This window comes from Xiphophorus hellerii, chromosome 11, assembly GCF_003331165.1.
Source record: "Xiphophorus hellerii strain 12219 chromosome 11, Xiphophorus_hellerii-4.1, whole genome shotgun sequence".
In the NCBI taxonomy this organism is placed as follows: domain Eukaryota; kingdom Metazoa; phylum Chordata; class Actinopteri; order Cyprinodontiformes; family Poeciliidae; genus Xiphophorus; species Xiphophorus hellerii.
In genome coordinates, this window is record NC_045682.1 from 24,247,824 (window position 1) to 24,268,228 (window position 20,405).

Sequence of the window (20,405 nt, forward strand, 5' to 3'; positions counted from 1 at the left end):
ATTCCCACCTTTCCCAGCATAATTTCACTATATTTAATTTAACATTTATTTATACATAAGATATCTTAATGGAAAGATAACTTCTAAACTTAATATATATGAAATATATTATTACGATATAAAATATGATTATAATTAACAACAACAATTACTGAGCTATTGACAAAAGCAAAGATGAGAGTCCAAGCTGCTGATTGAACCAGCGTTTTAACAGTTTGTAGATAGGTTTTCCATAGATTACAATACACATCTAGGTACTTGGGACATGGAGGTGAATTTCTGGTTTTGGAGAAGGGCCAAAACCAAAATTTTCTTCTGTTTTTTGAGAAAACAGAAATTCACAGCAGAAAACTTACTTGTAAATTAGTTTTGCCTTCTTTCAATTGTACTAATATATTTGCACTAAATAAAACAAACATACTTGGTAAGATTTATTTATTTATTTATTTATTTATTTATTTATTTATTTATTTATTTATTTATTTGCAGTAAATTAATACCTCCATCTTCATCTGGACAACAGACTGATTTTACATAAATCAGCCACCCAGAGCTCTGTCTTCATGAGACTTTCATCGTAAAACACTGCCCTCTGTCGGAGGCTTCTTCAAATTGTAATGTAATACAGACTGCTACAGGAGCTCCTGCCTGCTCACAGCTGTCAGCCTCTACAACAATACTTTAAAGAAGCTTGACAAATAATATGACTTACAACAACATTTAATCTGCGTTTGGGATCAATAAAGTATTTTTAAATTTAATTGAACTGAATTTGAAATGAAGAAACCATCGTTGTACAGTATATCTCAATGGAACGAACTCCGTGCCTGACAGACTGAGCCCAGGGTAAAACGTTCCCCCTCCTACGTCATCACGCACTGTCAGCTGTTGACGGACTGGGGGGGTTCTCTCTGTTGTCGACCTCCGGGGCCGCTCTGAATGCTCTCTCCCCGGCTCTGTGCTGTCACTGCGGCCGCTCTCAAAGGCACATGTTGTTTGTGGACCGTTCAGTAACCGAACCTATGCTGCCATGATTGCTTTGTGTCGCCTGGTTCACAGAGGACTGCTGAGCATCCGGCCGTCTTGCCGTTTGTTCGCCGGACAGGTGGATGCGGGTCCCCCGGTCCGGACAGCCAGCTCATCCAGGTATCCCCGCTAGCTTCCCGGCTAACAGGTGTCCTCCACCAGCCCGGGCTCGGTGCTGGTACCGCCGTGTTTCTGAGTGGAAATTATGGCGCGATGTTGGTGTTGCTGTTGATTTAAACCACTCCATTATTTAACCGGTACCGTCTGTCACCTTGTGATGTCTTTAAAGCATTAACAGTTATAAATATCATTCATACATTTTAGCAAATTTAACAAGAATCGTTTTTTATATAGCAGCTTCAAATCTAAAGCTAGTGGCAAAACTAAATTAAATCAGAATTTCTGAAGATATGTCCTGAAATCTAAATGCTAATGTACATGAACACCAAGTTAGCATCTCAGCTACATTACAGGATTTCAAATACTTTTGTTATAAAGATTTTAATTTTAACCTCCATACTCTTAGAATTTGTGCCTTAGAAATCGGTTGCAAATATTTTGTTCATTTGTCTGAAAGATTTTGAATACATTTTAAGATTCTTGCTATATCTGCATGTTTTGGCCTGTGGATGATCTGTGTGATTTTCATATTATACGTTTATCAATTATCTCTTGGTTGTAGAAAGAAAATATGTGACCAAGCTAACTCCTAAGGTTAAATATTAAAAAAATATATGAAAAGCTCCTTTTTAAACATTGACTAGAACTAAAAAAAAAAAATCAGCACTGACCTTTTTTTTTTTAAGTTGCATTCTTGCAGATATTTGTTTTAAGTAACAGCAGGGTTCCTGTTAGACATGCTGGGAGATTCTGAGTAAAAATAATATTGTTTCACATAGATAGATAGATAGATAGATAGATAGATAGATAGATAGATAGATAGATCATTTATTATTACTGAATGTATGACAAAAACTTGAGTTCTTCTATATTATAAAAAGAAAATTAGGCTGGGGTAGTAATAACGTCCTTAACTTTTAAAATAAATTTGCTACTCTCATGTAGAAATCCTCTGATCTTGTGATATTTGATCGTCATAACAGTAATTTTAACAATGAAGGTTAATGATGTGAATATCTGTGCTGCACCAGCAGATGGAAGCAAAGTAATTTACTCAAAGATTATCTATTGATTTGAAAGTAGTATTGCACAACATCCTGTGGCGCTCTGTTTAAATGGTACATTCTCCGTTGTACCATGGAGAAAACAAAGATACTCAGATTGTTTTTGTCATCAGAATCTGTGACTATTGATAATTTATCAACCCTCCTCAACTTGAATGTGTTTTTCTCCCCCTCAGTCCTGTCAGCTTGACTTATGACGTGTTCGACGGTAAGGGAGAGAGCACTCCCCTGGTGTTTCTCCACGGCCTCTTCGGCAGTAAATCCAACTTCCACTCAATCGCCAAGTCCTTGGTGCAGCGCACAGGCCGAAAGGTAACGCATCGATGAAGACTTCACACCCGTCTGTTGTTACGTCTGGAACAGTTAGTCATTGTGCGCTTGCGTTTGTCCGCAGCCGCTCGTCAATAGCTCTTTTTAGAGAAATTGGACGTGTGCTGGCAGCAGTCATTTGATACCGCCTCTCGGCTGATAAATGACACCTGCTTGGCTCAACTTGAATACGTTTGCCACAACACCTCTTTTGTTGGTGACGTCAGGGCTGAGAAAATTCGCTCTGTTGCCTCCTTTTCCCCCATTCCAAGTGTCTTACCTGTCCTTTGTCCAGTCAGGTGTTGACTGTAGATGCCCGTAACCACGGTAACAGCCCTCACATCCCGGAGCTGACCTATGAAGCGATGGCCGCCGATTTGAAACATCTCCTCAGCCAGCTGCACATCGAGAAGTGCGTCCTCATCGGCCACAGCATGGGCGGGAAGACCGCCATGACAACCGCTCTGACACAGGTGGGCGACCCCTAAATGTCAGCGTGTGACGAGGCGACGCTGACCTTTTAGATCAGGGAGGATTCAGGCACTGGCTCATTTTTAACATGAGATAATGACACAGCAAAGTTCACATGTAAATGAAATTGAATATTTAATTTGGGTTACAACACTTGAATTATCTGGTATCTTTTTTTTATTCATTACTTCAGGGGTGTCTCCTATCAGAATCACATCTGCTAACAGTGTGAACAGTTTTAGCTTATAAATGAGTTTGTAAGGCAAGGATGTCAAACTCATTTTTATTTTGGGCCATATCAAGATTATGAATGTCCTTAAAACTCATTAATAAACCTCTAAAATATGAATAAATATCCACCTCTGCACTTGATGAGTCCTTAAAGTTAAATAAAACCAAACATTGCTGTAATTTGGCAGAAGACCTGAGAAAACAACAGAACAAGATTATGGCCACGGAAAAATCCAAGAATTCTGACTTTTATCTTGTGAGGTCAAAAGTCAGAATTCTGAGAATTTTAACTCAGAATTTTGACTTTTTTCTCACAATTCTGGCTTTTCATCTTAAAAAACTAAAATCAAAATAATATTCTGAGGAAAAAAAGACAGAATTCTGAGAAGAAATTCTGATTTTTTTTTCTGTGGCCCAAATTCTCTTCCATTGAAAACTGCTTTCATTTCATTGATAAAATATTATTTAAGCATACAACGGTTATTTTCAACGTTCTATTTTCATGTCCCTCTGGGCCACATAGACGACATGGCGGGCCAGATTTGGCCCCCGGGCCTTCAGTTTGACATGTGTGTTGTAGAGGATTCTGCTATCACTTTTAATCTTCATATTTTTATTTAGAACTTACTTGTTTTAAAGTTTCTTATACTGTAAAGACTTCCTAGTTCAATTTGTTAAACATAATAAATGAAGTTAATTACTTTCCTTACTTAACCTACTTTACTGACTTGCTCACTTAATTACATTTGCTTTACTTATTTGCTTATTAACTTATTTACTCACTAGGTTAATCAGTCCTAACTTCCTAAAACTTAGACGTTGGTATTTTAAACTTCTAATCAAGTCCTTCAAAGCTGAGATTCTTGTTTTTCATCCCGGCCACGCCTGTCACAATAACAAATTTTTTCCCAGTAATTTTTGCGATAAACAGTAATATTGTTGTTTTGAGACCATTTTCAGGTATTATATCGATGTTATCTTGAAAATAATTCAAGTTTGCCTTTTGAAAGACCAATAAATTAGAATTTTGCAGCAAACAATTCATGTTAGAATAAAACAATAAATTAAAGACACAACCGAAACCACAAATACAATGGATTATAATGTCTAAAAGAACATTAGTAATCAGAAAGGAAATGATCAAGTTTATTTTAATTGCGACAGGCTTGTCCACAGCTCAGCCTTTCTTTGTTGTTGTTTGCAGCCCAGTTTGGTGGAGCGGCTGGTGGTGGTGGACATCAGCCCGGCCCAAACCACCACACGCACCAACTTCCGCTTCTACATCCAGGCCATGCAGGAGATGAAGATCTCCACCGACATCCCTCGCTCCACCGCCAGGCGGATGGCTGAGGATCAGCTGCGGAGCTTAGTGAAGGTTAGAGCCGCCGCTTCTTTACGTTCATTTCACTCTAACACCGTTCAGTATTCATCATTGAACATGTTCATCCCACAGGCGAAAACCCTGGAAAAAGTGTAGATTTGTTTCATTCATAAGAGTGTTTAATACCTGCTTAAGTTTTGTTATATTCTAATTTATTTAATATGACTGTTTTGGTTAATTTATTTTTTTTTTTGTAAAACTTTTAGGTTTACAACATTTGGTAACACTTTATTTGAAGGCGTGTGCATAAAACAGACATGATGCTGTCAAACATGAAGGAGTCCTCATGACTGTTTATTAAGTGTCATTTGGTAAATAATGACACTTTTAATTGAATTTTAATGGAAATGTTCATCAAACTTTACGTTAAAATATCTTTATTCACCAAATAAATCAAAGTTGAGCCTTTTTATGAATTATTTACTTAATGGCACTTCATGTCAGTCTCATTCACACTCCTTCAAATAAAGTGTTACCCAACATTTTAACATTTGAGTTTACATAATACTCCCCCTTTAAACTAACTAATATAATTAATTTAATACTGCTATGAGTAATAACTTCAATTTAAGTACTTCATGCTTCTTCTCTCCTACTGTGCTTGTAACATGCAGTGTGTTTGTATTTTTTATTAGCCTGCCATGACAATAAATGCAGCAGAAAAAAAACAATAAAACTGATAATTTTTCAGTGCAGGAAAAGGGCAAGTATGCAAGAAGAAATTTGTATTTGAAAGGGAAGTGAATACCGTTTTCTAAAACACAAATGGCTAAAGTTTTTATGAAGTTGTTTCGTCATACTGTTGTTAGGCAAACGAACAGAGAACAGAGCTGGAAGCAGAGAGAGAGGGAGAGTCAGGCAGGTTGCACGAGTCTCAGGTAAGTTTCACACAGATGAAGGAAAAACCAAAAAAGGTTTAAAAACAAAGCAACTTAAATACAAGAACTGAAGTCCAGTTGCTTTTTTAAAACCTTGTTTTGGTTATGTGTTAGTTTGATGAACTTCAGTATTTTATTATTGAGAAAAATCTCCTCCATTTAGACGTGCAGTTAAGCGACAACCACACTGTCGCCGTTATTTATTATTATTTTGTGCAGTTCAGTCAATATTTGTTTATTGATTTTCATCTGTGCATACAAAATATCTAAAGGATGTATAACTTGTGGGAGACTACAGTAAATCAATATTTATGAGGAATTGTATTACTCGTTTAAACTGAGTTTAATTTTTTCTTGAAAATTCCTGAGATTACTCTCAAAGTTTGCGAGTTTTCTGGCAGAAATTTAGCGCTTTTTTATTTACTTTTCTCAATATATCGGGGTCATTGTAGATGGAGAAAATTTGTACATTTCTGCCAAAATCTCAGAAGTTTTGTAATTAATCTCAGGATTTTTTTTTAAAAATTTGAAAATTTTATTTAAAAATAAAATGTTTGACGTTTGAAATTCAGACATTTCCTAGTGTTTTTTTGTAGAAAATTTCTGATACTAATCTAAAAATAAATTTTTTGTTCCCAGTAAATAATGTCCTTGTTTTTTCTAGAAAATGTCTGAGCTTACTCTCAAAACTTCAGAGGTTTTTGGCAGAAATGTACCACTTTTCCCCCTACAATTATCCTAATACGCCGTAGTAGATTTTGCATGTTTAAAAGAAATAGATTTAGTTTTCAGCTTCTTTTGGGCTCGACTGAATACATTTATTTTCAGTAATTAGAACAGGATTTGGGTCACTTTCTTTCAAAACATTCGCTGTATTAAGCCAAGTTTAAGAAAGAATGAAAGCTGATTTGGGTGAGTAAAAGTCTCTGGACAAACTCAGTTTTATGTTTTGTTAAAACTTTGTGTTGTACTTTACTTTGTCCCCTCTAATAACAAAATGTAATTTCCTCCCTTCGTCCCTGCACAGGAGCACTCTGTGCGCCAGTTCCTGCTGACCAACCTGGTGGAGGAGAACGGACATTACTCCTGGAGGGTCAACCTGGAGGCCATCGCAGCTCACCTGGAGGAAATCATGAGTTTCCCCAGACTGGACACCGTCTACGAGGGGCCAACGCTGTTTCTGGGCGGAGCCAGTTCTGCTTATATCAGGTAGAAAACATCACAGAAACATTCATCTTCCAGTGGTGATGAGGCTTGAAAATAAACATTTGATCTTATACTTTCATAATATGCTGTTAGCATTTTGCTCTGGTTCGTTATTTTTAAAGAAATTTTCTTTTGATTGGAGCCATTGCACAGGAGTTGGAAAAATCTGTTCTGCATTTCCAAACTTTGGTAATTTTAGCTCATTTCTAAATGTAATAACGTTATAGATATAATTTGAATTTAGTCAGGATAATTTTTTTTGCTATTATATCTGATTATAAACTAAGACAAGCCATAAAAGTAAGAAAAAATAATAATTAATCAATTTAAAATAAAAAATATGTATTTTTATTTTATAAAGTAAATAAATATTTCATAAAAATAAATATTTTACAAAATATCTTGTGCCTTTATCAAGGGGGCTGCTAATAAGATGCATTTTATCAACACTGTTACAGCTGCGATAAAAAAATACAGAAGTTGTCCTATCAAAATAAAAGCATCAAATCAATAAAATTAACCATATATTATATAAATAAAACAAAGTAGCAACAATAAGCACTAAAAAGGGGATACAAACAAATAAGGAGCATAATTTGGGGTTATTTACACTAATAATTGAACATTTTTGTAGTTTTCAAACTGTAACACTTTAACTCTGCTAAACTTTAAATACTGTGAAACTAAAGTTGTTAGTCAAATTAATTGCTCCTAATTTACGACCATCTTTGTGCTTTTCTTTCCGCTGCTGTTTGCAGCTCCGACGATTACCCAGAGATCCAACGGCTGTTCCCCAACGCCGACATCCAGTACATCCCAGACGCGAGCCACTGGATTCACGCTGACAAGCCTCTGGACTTCATCAGCTCCATCATCTCCTTCCTCCAGTCTTAGCCGCCTGCGGCCGCGCCTGCGGACTTTCTACAGCGCCTCTGAGCGTGGAGCGGAGTCGATAACGATCCTAATATTCGAGATAACAGGACCAAACCCGCTCTCTTTTGCAGCAGTCAGTTCTTACTTTTAAAGCCATTAGTCGTTCTGGTGTAGAGGATTTTAATTTATTAGTGGTTGTAGATTATCCAGCTTGTAGATACGTTTCAGTTGACCCGTTTATAGATCCGTTTAACATCATGGGGCTGTTTTTGGAAGTAATGTACTAATCCAAAGAAACTGTCATTTGCACTGTACTGTCTTTATGTTCATATACAGTGAATCGCAAAAGTTTACGCACCTTATTTAGAAAGCCATGAAAGGATGCACTGCAAAAACACAAAATCTTACCAAGTATGTTTGGTCTCGTTTCTACACTTGAAATAAAACAAAACTAACTAAGTTAGCTTGTTTTAAGTTAAAAATGATTTAAATATTGATGGAAAAAGTACTATCTATACTTGTAGATTGTGGGAAAAATATCTTATTATAAGTGAAATTATTCCTTAACATTTTTCATCGTTGTTATGAAATAATTGACTTAAAACGAGCTCCTATATCTTGCTAAGTTACTTCTAAGTCAGTTTTGTCTTATTTCAATTGAACTATGATATTTTCACTAGGAACTAGACCAAACATACTTGGCAAAATTTTGTTTTTACAGAGTAATAAATCATTTTAAACATTTATCGGGATACAAATGAAAGTCAAAAAATTAAAACATATTGAAGCACTTTTTGATTTAATTTCAGCTTTTAGTCTGCGTTAGAAAGACTCACCTCGTCTTGACTTAACCATATTTGACATCGCTCCTCCACAGCCCAAAACTCACTGATGTTCAAAATTTCTTTAACATGAAGAGAAGTAACCCCATGCCATGATGCTGCCACTGCCATGTTTCACTATAGTTATAGTGTTGCTTTGTGCCAAACCTACCTTATGAAATCATAGCCCTGAAATTAAATTTTTATTTCTTTAAACCAAAGTTTTATTAATAAAATGCACCTTCCTTTCTTTCTTTTTTTAATTTTATCTTTAACTCAAACAAACAGAGGATGCAGCGAATCGTAGAAAACTCCCAGTTCTTGTCGGATGCCTCTACTGGTCCTTCATTTCTGTCTTATCAGCCTGGCTTTTATCTTTGCAAAATTTTCTGATTATTTCAGACTGTCTTCCTAGTGCCATGCTTTTCATATAATGTGGATTTTTCTCTGACCACCACCTTCATATAAGAACCTTTTTAGGCTAATGGATAAAAATTTGCTTAACTAAAAATTAGCTTAACTTGACTTCAGGTTCACCAGTTTTACTATAATTGATAGAAAGCTAAACGCTGAAATTCAGTCAAAAAGTGATTCACGTATGCACACTTGATTATTACATCAAACAAAAGTTGCATTAAAATTCAAAATGAGTTGGTTATGTGCAGATTTGTGAGAGCCGCTGTATTTATGTCAGGATTGTGAAGGAAGTGTTTCTGTGTTTGCGGATGTGAGTTAAAGTAGCACTGCGGTAAAATAAAAACTGTATCTGAGGAGGTTTTGGACCAAACTGGTCAGTACTGTAACTTTGTGGTTCATTAGGAATGTCCGATGCTAGTCGGTTAAGTCGTTATAAAAACAACCCCTTTGAGAGCGCTGGTTATATTTTTATGCCAACATATTTATTATCTACTGGATTCAAGCTGAAACTTTTTCAATGCAGTATTAACACAAACTCTTTCCTGATTCTCTCAGGCTGCAACTCCAAACGCTCGGTCTTCATTTTTCCTTTGTGTCTGGCGACAAGCCGTGGTGACATTGTTGTGTCTCTGTAGTTGGTCAGTGTTTTCCCTGTTTACTGCCCGTATATTCCAGTTATCGTTATGAATAAGGCACAAGGCTAAGAGAGTATATCACCGAGTATATATGCTGCAGCGACGTATGTAGGTTCGCAATCATAGTGGTTTTGATTTAATTTCAGTCTCCTCGGGGTCGATGAGTTTGCTCCAGTAGTGAAACTGCCACATGTGAGAATAAGCAGGGTGTTGTTCATTTATTTGTATGAGCCTCTTTTGGCAAGAGGTCGTTTGCTTCTGTAAAACTTTAATAAGATTCTATAACGATGTTCAGTAGACTTTTAGATTGGCAGCTGGGTTGCCAGGTCTGTATGAATTAACATTTAAAGCACTAAATGTTTACTACAATCAGTGTTTTATGTTTGTTTGAATAGAGAAAAAGACTAAAAAAAACTCAGATTAAATTAAATTATACTGATTTAAATTATTTTTATAAACCGCAACGATAAAATCCTCCTCCCACAGGATGGATTTGTGTTGTGGCACAATTTAAGAGACAGGGGGACATTTGAATGCAGATTTTGTAGTTTAAAAAAACATTTAAAAGGAGAGCTGTCCGCCAACATGTTTGAAGACTGTAATGATTTGGTCAGGATTGTATTCTGACACTATGAGCATGCCTTTTCAGCTGTTACCTTTCTGTGCTGTGTACATCTTTGTTCGTTCAACATGTTCGCACAGTGGAGGCACTTATTCTAAATAATGGAAATATATAAATTTTAAATGTTCACTAGATCCATATAGAAGTGGATTATATATAAATATATATAAGTTGCTGGAGATATTATACAATAAAATGTCTAAAACCTGTAAAAATGTTGAGCTTTTCAGTAAAAATGTATTTATTTACACCAAGTTGTAACTGTACTTTTAGGTTCTTTACATGTTGCAGTATTCAGTAATGTTTTAAATAGCAACAGATCCAAGGTGCAAAACATGTTTTCCAACAGAAAATTCATTATTGAGCTGCTTAAATCTTTTTAAATACTATTGGTTTTGACAAAAATATCTGGAAATTAAAATTTAGGTGTTTTTTTTTACTTCAGTTTGACAGAAAAGTCAGACACTTAGGAATCCAATTCTCTTCTGGTCTGTGAACACACCATACTTGAAGCTAGCAACACCCTTCAGTGTGTATGCTATTGCAGAGGGAAGACTTGGTAATTTTCAGCATCATTAATTTTTTTAAATGAAGTCAGAAGAAGCACAGAGATGTTAGAAGCCGTTTCATGAAAACTGATTTTCGTCTTTCATTTCCAACTTTACTTGCTTCAATAAGCAATAATTTATCAAATCTGCTAATAGTCTGCTTCACTGAAATGTGATCTTCTAATAAAAATTATATTTGAGCACCAGGTGGCTCTGAGTTATTTAAAACACGGGTCACAATTGGCCATTTCATTGGACTTGACAAGCAATAAATATAACTTTTTATTGCTTAAACCACAAAGTATGAAAGTATTTTTAAGCATTTTTATTTAGTTCTGTAATTTTGATCAAAATTACATCATTAGGAAAATACACATTTGTTAGTAAAATAGAAGAATAGTTCCTTTTATTCAGAAACCATAAAATGGTCATAATAGCGAAACCCTTTTTTACAAACACACCAACACGGCGTAGCACAACCTCTACTTACATTATCAATAAATAACGAAGGCTGAAACAACATCCTGAATGCTTTAGTTTGTAGTTTACATGGTTTGTTGTTTTTGTGATTTTGAGTTGGAAAAAAATTAATTCAGATTAATTGTGCAACTAAAACTCTGTGAAAAGTATCAGACGTTGTTAGCATTTCTAATAGGTTGTAGCACGTTGTGAATATATTCCTTTACTGTTTGATAAACAGGACTGGAGAAAAATATGTCCTTGTTTTTCTCATAATAGTTAACTTGGTTTCTGCTCACAACAATTCAAGAATCCCGACATGCAACTAGAGCAAGACCGAGTAAATATAACTACTTACTAAATATTTCTCTATTGCTGGACTGGAGAATGTCTCCTCTTCAAACCTGAGTCACATCCAAACTAAAAGCTCAGCAGATTCATGTGAGACCGACTTTCTGGTGTGAAACGGGACTCCCATCACTGTGAGCAGTCAAACGAACAATAAGCAGCATGTTTTTAATTCATGAGTCTTTAGGAAGATCCAGTCTATTAAATGTCCTGACGGCTTCAGTCGAGCGAAACCGCCTGGAAGCCATCGTCTGCCCTGCCCCACTCCTTCTCCTGCTCGGCTGCGTCCTGATACCCGAGGCGAGGCCTGCTCTTCCTCAGCTTGTCCCGCCAGGTGCGCGTCCCGCCGTTGGGAGAAGAAGCGAGCGGAGAAGCATTGATGCTGGGAGTTAGAGGAGGAGAACTGGCAGATTTGTTCACAAAGATCTGGTTGGAGTTGATGGTGGGAGGTGCAGGTGACGTGTACAAGAAGTTGACCGGCCGCTGGAGGGGAGGCTGCTTGTTTCTCCGCAGCAGGCCCTTGCGAGACTTATTCTGGGCCTGCTGCTCTGCCAGCTGCTGGCTCAGCACCTGCTGCTGGAGGAGACGCTGGAAGTCCTCCTGAGGAGAGCCGGGAGAAAAAAATGGTTAAGAGCCAATCATATACGTGCCTCTTGTATAAAGAGGTCGTTTGCTTCTGTAAGACTTTAATAAGAAACGTTGATTCTATTGGCCGGAAATTTTGCGCATGCGCACAACGGCAGAGGGCAAAAAGATTATCCTTTGAGACGCTATCCGTAGCAATTCAGTTAACTAAATAAAACCTGAAGATGTTGGTATGAATTTAGTGCAGTATACCACAGCACAGGTTACAAAAAAATAGCGCAAAAAAACCGTTAAAGAACAACTCAAAACTCAAAACCACTTTTTTCTCCTCACTTCCTGTGTCGGCTACATTACGCGCAGACTCGTTGCCATAGCAACTGACAACAACGATGCTTTAAGTTTCTAGATTCAACACTAAAAAAAAAACCACTTAAACATTTCCAACACAAAGAACAGAACATTCAGTCCGTTACAGTTTCATGTTTTTAGGCTTGATGTATATTTTGCAATTATTAATAAGTGATCGCTGTGGTAGATTAGCGACCGCTGCTATTAGCTAAGCTAACACAGCGGTGGTTGGTTAGCCAACTTAAACAACTGCTCTAACATCTGTCAGATAGTAGAGGTGTTTATTTCGCCTCTTGTTATTTTTATGACCGAACCGAAACATACCGAATTCCACATCACATCCATAGACATGAATACAGTCACATCTACACGTTAAGGTCGTCAAAGTCAAGCACAGTACCGCGTTTATTACAGTGAAAAACACTGTTTCAAATTTTCCATGTTAAATTATAAATTAATATCATAATCCCATATTGATGTAGTTTTTTTTGTGAGGGGTAAATTTTGTTAAACGTTTAAAATAACTCTTTCTTTTGTCTACCTTGCTTTTGAAAGTAAAATATAAATTGACGATCTTCTCATTTAATGTTTTTTTATGTTAAATATTTTTTCAGTGCATGAGTGTAAAGGCAATAATCAATAACAAATGATAATGCTGTGCTCTTTAGTGTATGAATAACAAACTGGGTGTACTCAGACACACCTACATGAAAAACAATGACTAAACATATTCTTGATTCTTCTCAAACTACCATGCAGAAGATGAATAAAAACTTATTTATAAGTGACAAGATTCTCATATTACTAATGTTAATTTAAAAAGTATTGAAAGAAAAAATATTTACACATTTATACCATTAAATCTGAATTATTCATGCTGTTTTGGGAGCATGTTGGTGAAGTTTTTCTCACTGAAACACAGTCTGCATGAATGTTAAACTGGTCCAGCAGCAGATTGACTCACTGATATTAGAAAAATGGACAAACCTGTAAATGTTTTACGCCTCAAAGAGCAAAAAGAGAAGCTTAGAATCCAAGCAAATCTAATCCTTGACATTTAATTAGCCTTTTTTTAAATAGTTGACTCCCATAAATGTGCTGTCCTATTTTACTCTGCTTTATTTTGATCTATCCCATAAAAAACACAGAAGTTTTGAGCTATAACATGACAAAATCTAAAAGGGTTTAACAGCTGCTATACGGAGCTAAATCGGGGCCATAAAGTTTGTTCAAAACAAAAAAAAGCTGAAATAAAAAAAATTGAAACTGAAAAAAGTTTTGAAACTCAAAGTTTGACACTGAAAAAAAAAAGATTTTTAAACTGTAAAAATGTTAAACAGATTCAACATTTTTTTTGTCAATTTCAGTTTTTTTTTCTTTTGAACAAACTTTATGGCCTCAGTTTAGCTCCATACTGTTCCATCAGTTGGAAATGCATCTCAGAGTCTTGTTAAAATGTCCTGTTGTAATGATTTCATATCATTATTTGGTATTAAAAATGAATCCATACCTAATTTCATATAACAGCTGTCCATAAAATATCTCTTGGTGTAAATTTGCTTAAGCTGCGGACCCAGCTCAGTGTCGTGTGTTTTTACTACATGGTGCAGGAAGCTCAGTGCAAACAGGGAGAACAAAACCCTGAGGCCAAATACCAGCTGCTGTTAACGAGTTACAGATGCTCATTGCAATGTAAATTAGTTTTAATAGGAGTTTCTGCCTGCGTCATTCATCTCCTAACCTGGCCTTGGTTAAAATCTTCTGCGTCACTGTTTGTTTCTGTTCAACATTTCCAAGCTTTTCTTGGCGAGTTTCACATTTTACTCTCTGTTGACTTTAGTTCTGTGTTTAGCCAAAGAACACACCCTTCCTCTGCTTCTGCTGAACATTGAACCTGCCTCCGGTTTACCTTCCAGGCCTCCAGCTCCAGCGACAGCTCCAGACGTTTCTGTGCCGCCTCCAGCAGCTGGTTGTTCAGCACCATCATCTCGGTCTTACTCCGCAGCACCTCGCCCTCCATCGCCTTCTTCCTGTGCAGCAAAAGCAGAAGAAGTGAATCACTCCTTAGAATAGATTTACAGCTTTCAGCTTCCCTTTTCTGCCAGAAGTATTGATTTGTGGAAAAACAACAAAAAGTAGTGCGACAGTTTGTGTGAGAACTCACTTCTCTATGGCCTCGTCTCTGTCCCTCAGAGCCTGCTGCAGGACAGCACTCTCCTCTGCTCCACTTACTCCAGGTTTTGAATCCTGAACGGAGAATCAACCACAAGAGGCATTATAAACTCAGTTCAGTTTAAATTATTTGTTTCTTATTTGGATTAGTTGCATCTATTCCTCCTGCAGTTCACACATTCAACAAAAAACACATAACATACATAGATCACATGGTAACACTTTATTTGAATCAAATAGCCCTTTATGTTATGGAAAGATGACAACGTATAAGGATCATTGTGAATACAAGAAAAAAAAAAGAAGTGTACATTACCGCCAAAAAAAATTCTACATTTTCCAGAACAAGAAAATTTCTAAGCTCCAAAAATGTAAAAATTAAAAAGAAAAATCTCAACAATTCTGAGATTAATCTCAGAAATGTTCTCGAAAAAACATTTCGAAATATTTGAGTTTCCAAAGGCAAACATTTTTGATGTTGAAAATACCTATCTGTATTCTAGAAAATTTCTGAGATTACGCTCAAAATTTCTGTTTCATCTCAGACATGTCCTTGTTTTTTCCAAAACATTTCTGAGATTTTTGGCGTAAATGAACTCTTCCTTGTTTTTCTGTACAACGCCCCTAAATAATACGGCGTCATAGAAAGACAATCAACTCTTGTCAAAAAAAAGAAAACTGGGTTTTTAAGAAAATGGCCGCTTATCAGTTATTTGTTAGTTGATTGATAAGAGCAATTGACTTTAGATTGTCGACAACTTGCATCACTAGTTGGGAGTGAAATGATAACCCAGTTTATAACTTTCTCTTTAATAATTGACGCAGAGAAACAAGAATCTCAGATACTTTTAGACGTGAACTTGTCAGACCACATAGCTGAGCGCCCCTGGGTGGAGTCCTCATCTCAGCGATGCATTTTTCAGTGAACAATGCTTCACCAGATCACGCGGCCCTCTCAAATGACAGAAGAAGCTTCAGGGATAATTTTGAGGATATGACGACTTTGGTGCCCTGCCAAAACGCTTCATTATCTTTTATCTTTATAAAAGTGAAACCATCCTTAAATAAGTTGGATCTTAATCACTTATTTAAAGGAATAAGAGCCAAAGATTTCTTATGGTTGTTTTGTTTTTTGTTTTTTTACACAAAATCTCTTCTGAGCTCCTATTTTTTTATTCTGTTGGTTCCACCATTGATGTTTTAAGAAATATACAAAAAAAAAGCAGTTTTCTGCGTAAACAAGTCTCCACTTTTGTCTCAGCTCATTCGTTTCTCAGGAATGAGCTGAGACAAAACTCTTGTGAGCGACACGCCGACTGAAATCAACTGAAACTAAAGGAATGCAGGTGAAACTAGCAAAAGTATTAATTCGTTTCACATTTTGTCATGTTGCAAACACAAACATCTGTGTAGTCAATTTGAGGGTCTTGTGAGGGGACCAAGAAAGTCAGGTTGGACCAAAAATAAACATTTTCACCTTAATGTAAAACCCTTTGTGTAGCAAAAAATAAACAATTAATCCTGAGCACCAAGCCCACAATAGCACCATAGTGCTGTGGGAATGCTAGTCTTCAAGGGGGGAAAGGAAGCAGTAGACTACAAAGTAACTTTTTGGAAAATATAAACAGTATTGTATAACCTATACAGACCACCCCCAAATATGAAACATGGTAGCAGCAGCGTCATCCTGTGGGGAAGCTTTTCCTAACAGATACATGGAAACTGAATTAACAGAAAGAAGGATAGAGCTGAATGATGAAAATATGTTACAGGCTGCAAATGATTTAAGATTACCGTATTTTCCGGCCTATAGAGCGCACCTCTACGCTTTAAGCCGCACCCACAAAGGTTTTTTTTTTTTTGTTTTTTTTAATGGGAACGTACATATATAAGCCGCACCGAGCTATAAGCCGCTGGCATCTCCGCCGCTCTCGGTTTTCCACAAACCGATATATCTACTATTAAGGACGCAGCCCTCCGTCTCCAACCCCGAACCATGGATTCCTTCGATCGGTACTGCCAGATCGATAGCCCTCAACTTAAAAGCGGCATCATATGAACTTCTTCCGTGTTGTTTCCATGATGAGGGGGTATGAGTTTGAAAACATTTCTCCGTCGTGCCTGCTGCTAGCACACTTTCTTCTTTGATTTCCAATTTTGACTTCCATTGATTCACTTTCTGCTAAAGAGCCCCCTGGCGGTTGAAGAAAAATCCACAGAAAAGCCGCACCGGCCAATAAACCGTATGGTTCAATGTGTGGGGAAAAAAGTAGCGGCTTATATTCTGAAAAATACGGTATATTAGGTTATGTTCACACTGCAGTCTGAAGTGACCCAAATCCGGGTTTTTTTCCCTCTTAATGTGACCTGAATCTGATCATTGATACTGGACAAAACGTCACTATTCTGCGTCCTGATACGCGCAAGCGGAAAGAAAAACAACAACCATGGCGGACAATAATGAGGATTAAGTTGTTAATGTGCTGGATCCAGTCGGACATCAAGTTCAAAACTGTAAGATAAGCTCTGCCATTAGCATACACCTTTACTTCCGCAAACACTGAGCGCTTCTTCTTCTTCTTCTTTTTAATGGCGGTTGGTGAAAACACTGAGCTCGCGACGTGGTTATTGCGCCCTCTACTGCGCATGTTCACTCGGGAGATCATACATGTCGCATGTATTTGGAAGTGGGATCAACCAGGGCAAAAACTGAATACAATTTAACAAAAAAGTCGGAATTGTGTGAAATTATCCTTAGGAGTTTCCCTTTCAAAAATACAATAATTGTCGGTATATTTATACATTGCTTAAAAACTGACTCTAGTGATGGAAAACTTTAAGTAGAATGAATAAATCCAGCAAGAGGAAGAAGTTCGCAGGGTGTGGCTCTTACTTGCTCGGTATGGCTGATTGCCAGCTGTCGAGCCACATTCTTCAGCTCCGCCAGGGCAGAGTCCAGGCGGTTCTCCCCGCCTCGCGGCTCGGGTCGGCCGGACTCTGACGCTATCAGCGGCTGCAGCAGCCTTAGAACCGACAGAACCTCGTCTGTGACCTGCGATAAAGATCAAACTGACGTTATAAAGAGCTTTGCAGAGGTATGCCGTGTCCCGACTTTGGCTACGGGCCTCACCCTCTCTCGGTGCTGGCTCCAGCCGGAGCTTCCCTGCAGTTTGTCCACCTGAGCCTTTAGCTTGATGCTCCTCCTGCGGGACAGCTCCACTTCCCTGCGGACCTCTTTGAGCTACCAAGCAACACAACAACACTCAATTTAAGCATGTTAGTCAGGAATGCAGGCAATTATTGCCTAAGAGGATAGAAAAAAAAATACAACTTCTTGACATTTTAACTCGATATGTAAACAGAAACTGCTAATCTAGATGCCTGAGTGAAACTATGGGTGGAAAAATGCAGTTGTACTGGCTCATAAACACTAACAAGAACTAGTACCGTAATACACTGAAGACACACCAATATGCAAATAGATTTATAAAGAACAAAACAATTTTTCAACAGAAATGGGGTTTTTTTTTACAGATTTATCTCTAGAAACCTGCTTGTATGCAAAAATAAATCATATTTACTGCAGAGTTTTACCACTGTTTTTTTTTTTACTTTCTAAATATTTTGTGAAACTCCTGAAAAATATGAAAGGGCTGTAGCAGCAAGTAGCCTCCAGCAGCAGGTATCCCTTTCCAATATTAATAATAATTGTTATTATAGAACATTTGCAGCTCTTTACATAAGATTAAACAAGCAATAAAACACAATAGATAGTAGAATAAAGTAAAAAGATAATTTAAAAAACTACTGAGATTTAACATAAATGTCTTGAGTCTTAATTGAAGAGGCGCAGGAATAAATCTGAGTTTATTCCAGCGTCTGCACTGCAAAATCTTCAAATATTAATGAGTATTTCTGTCTAGTTTCTACTGCAAATATCTTAGTACAGTTAACATAAGATAAAAAATAACTTACAAGTAACTTTTCAGCAATATGCAAGAGCTTGGTTTAAGCAAATTATTCCTTAATAATGATTAAAAAGTACTAATTATAGAAGATTAATATGTATAACAAGATATTTTAAATAATCTGCCAATGGAGCTAGTACTTCATCATCAATATTGAGAAATAATTTATTTAAACAAGCTCCTGTTTCTTGCTGAAAAGTTACTTCTAAGTTAGTTTTGTGCAACTATAATAAGATATTTGCACTAGAAACTAGACCAGAAATACTTGGTAAGATTTTGTGTTTTTGCAGTGTATCTGCCCCACTTTCACATAAAACGTAATGTCTGATCAAAGGTCGACTTCATGGTGTTTTCTTTGTAATTTAGAGATTTTATTTGTAAAGCACCTTGAACCAACTTGCTGCTGAAATATACAAATAAACATGATTGATTGATAAAAAGAAAATTAGCATATTTCAAATACACACAAACAAAATAAACTAAAGCTATAAATGAAGACGAGTTTGATGCCTCACCGTATCGGAGACGTGTGTCAGCGTCCTGCGCCTGCTGAGCGGCCTGCCGGTGCTGATCAGGTCCGGTAAGGTTTTGTCGGCGTAGAACCTCTGGAAGGGGCTGTCTCCTGGTCCAGACCCGGTTCCAGCCTTTAAAGAGTCCATCGCCTCCTCTGACGGCAGCTCGCTTGGACTGTCCGTCTCCTCGGACTGAGTGATGCTGCGGCTGTCGCTGGCCTCATCCTCGTCTTTTACGTTCTGGTCAAAGTTGAAGTAGGAGTTGATGAAAGGCATCAGATCAGAGCAAAGCCCCTCATCGGTCCTGCTGCAGATCAGATCTTCTTCTGGTTCCTCTGGGTCCATCTGTGGTTCTGGTTCTGCCGGGAGGACGTTCGGTGTGTATGATGTGGCTTTCCTCTCCTCCAGTCTGCACAGGGAGGAGTGAAGCAGGTCGCTGGAGGCCAGCCGAGGCCTCAGTCGCTCGTTGAGCTCCGAGAACGGTTTGGAGTAATCCATGACGACTCCGAGAGAGGAAGACCATCTGAGGAAGAGCTGCAAACAGGTGGAAAACAAAGACTTTAAAGCCAGGAGGAGGGAGGAAGGCGGTCAGAATGCGACTGAACCAGTCCTACCTGATCTCCGCGCGTCGTTACAGGATCTAACATGACATGATGTGACGTCACAGGAGGCTGTGGCTTCACGCAGCCTGTCTGGGCTTTCTTCCTCTTTTCGATTGCTACACAAACTCGTGACGCGGAGACATACCAAAGCAGCAGGGAAGCAGAGAGGGCGGGGCTTCTGATGCTTAAACACAATGAAATCATCTAATCCTGACGCAGGACACCTGACTGCTGCTGGAGCCAAACGTCACTGCAAAACCACAAAATCCTGCCAAGTGGTGTTTGGTCCGGTTTCTAGAGCAAATATCTTAGTTCACGTAAACATACAAGTAACTTTCAGCAAGATATAGGAGTTTATTTTAGGTTAATAATTTCTTAATATTGATGAAAAGTGCTAGTTACATTGGAGGATAAATTCTCTTATAAAAATAAATTTTCCCCATGTTATAAGTGAAACAATTTACCAAAAAAACAAGTACTTTTTCAGAAATATTAAGATGTTTCTGACTTAAAATAGTTCCCATATCTTACTAAAAAGTTACTTTTAAGTTAGTTTTGTCTTATTTCATGTATGCTAAGATATTTGCTTTAGAAACTAGACAAAAATACTTGGTAAGATTTTGTGTTTTTGCAGTGATGCTGATAAAAATGGCTGATAGAAAGAGACGCTGACTGGAATAATTTACTCAAAGGAAACTAGTGCTGCTGGAATCAAACATCACTGCTAAAATACAAAATGTTGCCAAGTGTGTTTTGGTTTAGTTTCTAATGCAAAAGATCTTCACTGGAAATAAGTAAAGCAAACTTAC

General features: G+C 37.3%; 2 protein-coding genes across 3 annotated transcripts; one reads left to right on the forward strand and one right to left on the reverse strand.

Annotated features, from left to right (window-relative positions):
- The first annotated feature begins 882 nt into the window (after nt 1–882).
- abhd11 (abhydrolase domain containing 11) lies at nt 883–10,802 on the forward strand. Of its 2 annotated transcripts, none has more exons than XM_032576095.1 (6): nt 883–1,146; nt 2,387–2,522; nt 2,815–2,992; nt 4,426–4,596; nt 6,508–6,689; nt 7,445–10,802. In XM_032576095.1, exons 2-6 carry the CDS (start codon nt 2,404–2,406, stop codon nt 7,578–7,580), a joined length of 786 nt encoding a protein of 261 aa, XP_032431986.1. In that variant the 5' UTR covers nt 883–1,146; nt 2,387–2,403; the 3' UTR covers nt 7,581–10,802. The 2 variants fall into 2 exon arrangements, with proteins under 2 accessions (XP_032431986.1, XP_032431985.1); XM_032576094.1 differs by having other exon boundaries at nt 2,819–2,992.
- Nucleotides 10,803–10,912: 110 nt separating this feature from the next.
- bicdl2l (bicaudal-D-related protein 2-like) lies at nt 10,913–19,891 on the reverse strand. The gene is made up of 7 exons (XM_032576092.1): nt 19,609–19,891; nt 18,998–19,528; nt 17,645–17,755; nt 17,408–17,566; nt 14,507–14,589; nt 14,252–14,372; nt 10,913–12,009 (listed from the first exon to the last, which is right to left on the reverse strand). The coding sequence occupies exons 1-7, from the start codon at nt 19,798–19,800 to the stop codon at nt 11,629–11,631; spliced, it is 1,578 nt and encodes a 525-aa protein (XP_032431983.1). The 5' UTR covers nt 19,801–19,891; the 3' UTR covers nt 10,913–11,628.
- Between the last annotated feature and the right edge of the window lie 514 nt (nt 19,892–20,405).

What these genes read in the sequence shown, in the direction of transcription:
- bicdl2l (XM_032576092.1), bottom strand. Translation starts at nt 19,800, where the DNA reads ATGATTTCATTGTGTTTAAGCATCAGAAGCCCCGCCCTCTCTGCTTCC. An exon ending in AGAGACGAGGCCATAGAGAA is followed by an intron (nt 14,373 to 14,506) that starts GTGAGTTCTCAC and finishes TTTGCTGCACAG; the next exon opens with GAAGAAGGCGATGGAGGGCG. An exon ending in TGGAGCTGGAGGCCTGGAAG is followed by an intron (nt 12,010 to 14,251) that starts GTAAACCGGAGG and finishes GGCTCTCCTCAG; the next exon opens with GAGGACTTCCAGCGTCTCCT.
- abhd11 (XM_032576094.1), top strand. Translation starts at nt 1,031, where the DNA reads ATGATTGCTTTGTGTCGCCTGGTTCACAGAGGACTGCTGAGCATCCGG. An exon ending in TGCAGCGCACAGGCCGAAAG is followed by an intron (nt 2,523 to 2,818) that starts GTAACGCATCGA and finishes TTGTCCAGTCAG; the next exon opens with GTGTTGACTGTAGATGCCCG. An exon ending in GCCAGTTCTGCTTATATCAG is followed by an intron (nt 6,690 to 7,444) that starts GTAGAAAACATC and finishes TGCTGTTTGCAG; the next exon opens with CTCCGACGATTACCCAGAGA.